The sequence below is a fragment of the Phaethon lepturus genome, unplaced genomic scaffold (genome assembly GCF_000687285.1).
Source record: "Phaethon lepturus isolate BGI_N335 unplaced genomic scaffold, ASM68728v1 scaffold41574, whole genome shotgun sequence".
Taxonomy (NCBI): Eukaryota; Metazoa; Chordata; class Aves; order Phaethontiformes; family Phaethontidae; genus Phaethon; species Phaethon lepturus.
The window spans coordinates 2,473-10,543 of NW_010537784.1; the positions used below are offsets into that span (position 1 = coordinate 2,473).

General features: G+C 45.8%; 1 protein-coding gene across 1 annotated transcript; it reads right to left on the reverse strand.

Moving 5' to 3' along the window:
• Nucleotides 1-5,210: 5,210 nt before the first annotated feature.
• LOC104620388 (SET domain-containing protein 9-like) lies at nucleotides 5,211-7,441 on the reverse strand (the record flags this gene model as incomplete). The annotated part of the gene is made up of 3 exons (XM_010286591.1): nucleotides 5,211-5,298; nucleotides 5,836-5,941; nucleotides 7,326-7,441. Coding segments are annotated over 3 exons (310 nt in total), but the record flags the coding sequence as incomplete, so codon positions are not given.
• Nucleotides 7,442-8,071: the final 630 nt, after the last annotated feature.

An 8,071-nucleotide genomic window follows, 5' to 3' on the forward strand; every position in this document is an offset into this window, starting at 1 on the left:
GTCGCGCTGGCACGCCTGCTGTGCAAACCGCTTTGACGCAGTTCGTTAGCTCAGCAGAAGAACATCGCTCCCTTTTGCTGCAGTTACTGACTTGCTTTTCTGCGTCGCCAGGTGAGCTCCAGAACCAGGGGAAGGGAGCACGGGGAAGGGAGCACGCAGCCAGGGAGCAGAGCAGCCCGGCAGGCAACGAGGAGCTGTCGGGAAAGTGCGTGCAGCATCACCTTTATACGCAAAATAAAAGTGACTTAAAGCACGGCTTCCTAAGATCCAGGGAGCCAAATTGGCAGCTCGCTGCCACCACCTACAGGCTTCCTGCTGGCTCGCTTTGGCCCCTCTGCGAGCTGTTTCGGCTCACCGCAATAGCAGAAGACAAAACGAGCGAGAAAGCCTGAGGTCTGTGGTGGTGGTGTCACCACGTTCAGCAAGTCAGATCAGCTCACGGTAGGGTGTGACGAGCGGCCAGGAAGGAATGGTGCCTTGGAGAGCAAGGGAGGAGGGACGGATGAGCCGCAGCCTTTGCGTGCACTCACGCCTTTCCTCCTCTCCTCCTACCGGAGTGCCATGGGAGTCGCCTGGGGAACTGCAGCCCCTGCACCAGTCCTGCTTAGGTACCTGTACACTTGTATAGAAACATACCCATGTATATGCATGAATAGATACACACACACACACATATATATGAAGGTGTTATACGTCCATAGATATTTTTTCAGCGCCTGACAAACTCATTCTCAGTCCTTCCAAATGGGAAGCGCCCCAGCAGGGAGATGGGGTTTGCCTCGATCACGCTCCATGGCCACACACAGTGGTGACAGACAAAACAGCTCCGAGAATGAAGCCCAGAGGGAAGGGTGGCCCCCGAGCAGCCACACTGTTACGTGCCAGCCCAGCCCAGCCCTTCAGGGTGGACTCCCCACATGAGCAGGCGTTTCATACACAAGGGTGCTAACCAGGAAAGCTGACGCGGGCTGTTCCATGTCCATCTGCTCTAAATCGTACTTGGCGATACTTCAGAATCTTGATTACTGATGCAGCAGACACATCCCTGCAGGCCACTCTCTGTTCTTCCTGGGAGTCTGCATCACCCCTGCAAAGTTTGTTACCTCATCTCTTGACCTTTCAAGTACCTCTGTTCTCCTGCCATGCCAAATCAAGGGGGATTCCAGTTAACAGCTTAGCCTCCTGGAGAATTACAGTTGACTGTTACCACCAGCTTCACCTTTTGAGCTAAGAAGTCAAAAGTCAGAGACTTGCAGACCACTTATCTTCAGAAAAGCCTGATGACACCATCTGGGCATCTCTTGATGCAATCTCCTTTATTCCCAAAATCTGATTTCACCATCTGAACAGCAGCAGCTGGCCCTCAGCATTTCCAAATCGATACTGTGGTGTCAAGGGCTCCATCCTCCTGCTCCTGCCAAGGAGGCACATGGATTCAGCCCAACCTGCTAAGCTTCTCAGCCTTCAACCCCCAACAGGTTGGCAAGCAGCACTCTGGTGGCTGCTGTCAGGGGACTCCCCCATTGGCAACACCAGGACTACCAGGACGTTTACCACAGGGGTAAGGGGTTAGACAAATACAGGAAAGATAAACTTAAAACTCTCTGTGCAGTGGCGAACCTTTCTGTTCTCCTCATGTGCTCCCGGTTTCACTTTTGTGTTGGTGTGGTGGGTTGACCTTGGCTGGATGCCAGTGCCACCAAGCTGCTCTATCGCTCTCCTCCTCAGCTGGACAGCAGGGGAGAAAATAAGATGAAAAAGAACTCATGGGTCAAGATGAAGGCAGTTTAATAAAGGAAAAGCAAAGGCCATGCAGAAGTAGAAGAAAGCAAAAATATTTCTGCTCCACTTCTCATCAGCAGGCGATGTCCAGCCACTGCCTGGGAAGCAGGGCCTCAGTACACATACTGGCTGGTCCAGAAGACGAACACCTTAGGAGTAAATGCCCTCTCCCCTCCTCCTTTCCCTTAGCTTTTATTGCTGAGCATGACATCATACAGTATGGAGTAACCCTTTGGTCAGCTTGGGACAGCTGTCCTGGCTCTCTCCCCTCCCAAGATCTTTCCTACTCCCAGCCTACCAGCTTCTGGGGGGGGAAGGGGTTGGAGGACAGCTCAGCAGCAGCCCAAACCCCAGTGTGTTACCAGCACCCTTCTAGCTACCAATACAAGGCACAGCATGGCGAGGGCTGCTGCGGGGAAAGCTTGCTCCATCCCAGCCAGGTCCAAGACGGCTGGTGATCCTCATGGAGGGTCCCAGCCAGCGTATCCCAGGCAGCAACAGATTTAACATACAAACTGTCTCCTGAATTAGTACAGCATTTTTAACGTGTGCAGACTATGACTATGGGTCTGGATCTGGGAGAAGGACTTCATGGATCTGGTTTGTCAGGAATTAAAACTACCTTAAATTTTCCTTTCCTTCTTCTACCACTAAGTGTACAGGCATGTAGAGGCAGAGTTAGCCAAGTAAGTCCCTATTTTTAGGGAATTCCAGTGAAAATCACCCAAGCAAATAATCTTTAAAGAGAGAGACTGTACTTACTGTAATGAATAATTTATAATTATTAATAAATCATAAATAGATTGCATAGGAAATTTTACCGGGTTACTAACAGATTGCACATGACATCTGAAATAACATCAGAATGCATCCTCCTCTCAGGCACTGGCAGTGTCAGTTTGGTAGTAATGAACGGGCACACAGGGAATTAGAATCCTTTAATGAAGAGATGGGAATCTAAATACAAGGAAAAGTCTGATATACCTGAAGAGCTTTCATCGTCTGTAGCCCTTTACTGGACCATCATTTCTACTCTCCTATTTTCCTTTCTCCTGCTCAGTCCTCGTGCTATGCTGCTGCTTGCTCAGAAGTACCACCTGATTGCACCTCCTCCTCCTCCTGCTGTTTGGCTTTCTGTAGCCACCAGCAGCCAGAAACGAATTGCTGCTGCCAGCTCCAGGCCAGGTCTTGCTTCCCCTCCTGTACCAGCAGTCCCTGAAACAGGCGGTCAGGTTTCAGTATGTCAGCAAGGAACAGCCAGTCCCATGTACCCCGTTAGTGACAGGCAGCCAATGCAATACTTCACTACTTCACCACTGCAATACTTCACTACTGTGCAACAGTGGCAACGTGGGTGTTGGTCTTCTCCCAACTCTTCTCCCAACTAACTAGTGATAGGATGAGAGGAAATGGCCTCAAGTTGCGCCAGGGGAGGTTTAGATTAGATATTAGGAAAAATTTCTTCACCGAGAGGGTGGTCAAGCATTGGAACAGGCTGCCCAGGGAGGTGGTGGAGTCGCCATCTCTGGAAGTGTTCAAAAAATGTGTGGATGTGGCACTTCAGGACATGGTTTAGGGGACATGGTGGCGCTGGATTAATGGTTGGACTTGATGATCTTGAAGGTCTTTTCCAACCTTAGTGATTCTGTGATTCTGTGAACATCCACATCCAGGAGGCAGCAAACTTTTCTCCATAAATGAGTTGTAAACCTAAGTTCCATAGTCATCCACTTCCAAAGTTGGTCATTTAAAAAGTACTGATAAGTGGATACTGAGACAGGTGAAGTAATCTATGCCCTCACATGACAGCATCTCTGCCTGGAGAACATGAACAGCACCTGCCTTTTCTGGCATGCTGAGACTAGTACTCCCCACCTATCCATAAACCCTGAACAGCTGAGCTCAGCAACACTGCAGGCACCCTGACAACCAGCCTTCAGAGATCAAGAGGTGCCCAGCAACCTCCTCCAGGAAGGGCTGAGGAGAAGGCCCAGCTCAGGGGAGAAGGGATCCTCAGAGTGATGGAGGATGAGTGTCCTCTTCAGTAGACTGGAGATCACCGCCTGCTCCGATCTGTTACCACACAGTGAAGATGCAAGGACTGTCACTAGAAGTTGCCGCCAACATCTTCATAAAACTTGCACAACCCATGTTTGTTTGCTAAGCTGTGTGCCACTATTTCATAACTCTGCTATTTAAATCTTCCTGGAAAAGCCAGCCTTCTCTGGCTGGGAAGGACTTCCAGATGCGTATGAAAGAAAAGGTTCAGGCTTGGAAGGAGAAGAAGTAAAAGCTCTGCATCCTGGAAAGCAGACAGATGCTTTTGCAGCTAGGCAGGGCACCCTGGCTGCCCTAACCACTACCAGATTTGTCAGAGCACACCGTTTCCCAGCTCCTCCTCTCTCATGAGCTTAGGTCAACCACAGATTCACTGGGAGGCTTGCTTGGACTTTTGCATTAAATCCTGGGATAATTTTTCTTTCCCAAGCCGTTTAGCCAGACCAAAAGACTGACAAGCTGTCTCTTGTTTACTTTCTGAAGGCAGTTTCCAGACAGCAAGAATTAATGTGCAAATGGCTGGCTCTGTTTATGCCAGTAACACATTTAAAAAAATACACAGCACGCTTGGCATTACTTCCTCCAGTTACACTGCAACATGAAGTTCTCTCTCTTTGAGAACAAAAGCTATGAAAGCTGCCACATGTCAGGAAACTTTCACTGAGTCACTGAAACTAGGATTGGACAGGGCTTCAAGACACATAGCAACTTTCCTCCTGCCCCAAGACAGGCACAGCTAAAGCCCATGGCTCAGGTTGGCCTCTTGATGACAGCACACCATGCTGGGAACACCTGAAGTGCGTATCAGCACTGTTCCAAAACTGGCTTCATAAAAGATTCAGATAACTGGCTACACTGAAATACTTTTTAAAAGGAAGCAGATACTAAAAGGACAAACTCCAAGAAAACCAGAACAAGAACTAGTAATTACCATGAACTATGGGGATTATCCGAGTAATAGTTCACGAGAAGGAAGTAATTTTTACAAATTGTTTCCACTGTAAGCACAAGACGTGAAACAGCAAAATATTAAAACTGAGCCACAGTTACAGGCAACTCTGCAAACTAGAAGATCAGAAGACATGTCCAGAACTTCGTTTTTTATTTTATGAGCCACTGTATGGACAGCTGAACAGCAATGACCAGTAATATCAACAACAGTGGACAGCTGAGAACCTGATGATGTAAATCTATAAATCTTTACCTCTGCATTAAATGCGGAGTGTTTTCAGGGAAATACAAACCTGCAGCTTGCTTTCAAAATGGTAAAGCTAGTGCCCTCTGTTATGTAAAAATGCTCATGAAGCTTGAAGTACACACACAGTATGTATTTTAATGACACAGATTTCTTCAGTCTTGAGTCTATGAATTCAGTTGACAATGGTGTAATAATTAGAAAAAAGTTCTTCCCCTTGTGTGATGTCTCTGAGAGTGACAAGCACTACACACCTTGGGTGGCTGTAAAAAAAGGAAAAGCAAAACATGTGGAAGAGAACAATTATATTTCCCTTTCAAATCTTCAATTCTTCACGGCAAGGAGCTAAAAACAATGGCTCTGTCTAGATTACTTTTGGGAGAAGCTACACCAAAGTTCATGGAGCAGAAATCTTTCCTATAGACACACCTTATCCCCAGGTACTAGCTGGCTAAACCCACTCTCAGCCAAACAACATCCAGAGAGACAGCTCTGAACTCTATCAGAGACCTGCTGCAACCTACGATGATGGGTGAATTCTCCACAAACCCCATGCTGAAATCAGTGCCTGGCAAACAGTTTTCTTACAGAGAGATTTAGGAACTACCCCCCCCCCTAAACTTCCTTTAAGTAAATGACCATACCCTAAAGCCAACATAAAGCCATCCATACAGGTGCACACTTTTGTGTAACTCATCTGCATATGGAATAATATTATTCTTCAAATATTTGTCTTTTTTACACATACAGTATGCTTTGTATCATAAAAAAATCTATGGGCTCTTTCATTCACTGCTAACCTCTCTATGTCATGGCTGTAGACGATGTTTGGAAGATACTGTTTCAGTTCTACTGGAAAATATCCCGGCACATCAAATTCTTGATAACACACGTTGGCTGCTTTTTCTAGAAAAAATAAAAAGAAGTCTCTATAATACTGAGAAAAATCTTACATGGGGTTTCGAGATGTGTAAAAATATCAAATGTACGGCTGCAAAAGTACCTGATGCTTCATCAAGCCTGAAAACCATGCCTCTCTTGGGAGCTACTACACTCCTCTGAAGTCCTACTTTGAATTTACACAGGAGATACACAACAACTATAGCAGTTTTAATTCATTCTTATTGCATTAAACAGGATGACCTGATTATCAACATGTATATGAAGGAGCACAGCTTGCATAGCACCAGGGATAGCTTAGAGCATTGCTAAATGTTGTTAATATACAACATTTGCTTTTACAGTTTAAAAAAAAATAAACTTTGAAAAAAATACTCCTGGTGGCAACATATGTCATAAATACAGCCAAGGAGAAAATCACCATCTGTCCAGCAGGAAGACGGGAATTTTCTTTATACGGACATTGGACCTGGAAGAAACACTTTCATGGGACAGCCCATTTTCTCTGTGCCTGTCAACACCTGGTTCACTACTCTAGTCACCTTTCTGGATGCTAACTTGGAGGCAGGGTATCTTTAGTGTAACGAAGGCTCTGAAAGCCACTTAGAAACTAGGTATGGTGACAATTCAACTTTCTCTGTCTCACAACCATTCCCATGAGTTATTCACCCAAACCTTAAGACCAACACATACTGAGTGAGGCAGAATAAATAAATAGTTCCCCTCTTCGTGTCCAACAGCTAGATCATACCAACAGTTTCCTAGATTTTGCACACAAATGTAAGTCTAAAAAAGGTATTATAGTGCAAAATGAGGAGTGATAGAATCTTATTGTACATGTCCCTGGAAACATTCACAGTCAGGTTGGATGAGGCTCTGAGCAACCCCATCTAGTTGAAGATGTCCCTGCTTACTGCAAGGGGGTTGGACTAGATGACCTTTAAATGTCCCTTCCAACCCAAAGATTCTACGATTTTATGTCACTGTGCATATGGTTTTCTCATGAAGCCTGCTGGACCACCACACTGCAGAACTTGATCTGCAATTCTGTGTACTGCCTCAGCCCAGCGGTCCTTTGCTAGATATCCTTTCCCGCCATCTCACATTTTGGGATGTATGCCTTTCATTCTACATACCAGGAGAGAGACTGGGGGATCTGGGGGAGTCAGCAAGAAAAGCACAAGGACATTTGAAGCATTGCTGTGCTGAAGGATTCCAACACCCAGCTGTCACAAAAGGCCTCAGAAACTCTTTATCCCATAAGTGCTTATCTTGTTTCAAACAGCACTATTGCCCCCCAAGATCAGTATTTGATTCTCTGTGTCACCTCCAAAACAATTTATATCCATAAAGACAAACTCAAGCCTAGAAAATTTACCTGGCAACTTACCATGTGAGCAGTTGTTGACATACTGTCCCACCGCCAGTGGGTTTTGCAGGGCAGCTGTAAGCCAGCTCTCATCGCTCATCTGAAATGGGCCAAGTTGATCTCTCCTGCTGCAAGACCTGGAATGATTTACAGTGTTCATGTGAATCACTGCTCCTTCACCTAATAGGTTACCTGTACTTCCTCCTGTAGAAATGGCCACAGTCACTGGGTAAAGTTACAGCTGTCCAACCCACCCAGGAGACAAGACAACACTGGGGTGCAGGGGGTATGTGCATGGACCAACGCCTTAATGATACTTTAAAAAGTGTATTTAGACCTCCACTGGCATGTGGCATCTTTCACACTCTGGTGGAAGAACCCACATAAACTGCCACGCACAGTTCCAGAAATTAAATTCAAACGTTACTGCTACAGAACTGTCAACACATGTCGTTCACCTCTAAAGATGTGAAGGCTTATTACAGTATCAACTTCAAACTCATTCCCCGAATTAAAATCTGGTATTAATATTCAAATTAGGTATTATTTTAGATAATTTTGCTTGTTATTAATTTTGTTTTCTTTACATGTCATATTCAAACACAAATTGGTACAAATTGTATTTTAAGGTAAGCTAAAACAGTCCAGGGTAGCTGCATGAGGGGAAGTTCAGGACATTAGGAAAAGGTTCTTCATCCCTGGAACAGGCTCCCCAGGGAACTGGTCCCGGCATGCCGCCTGTCAGAGTTCAAGGAGCGTCTGGATGA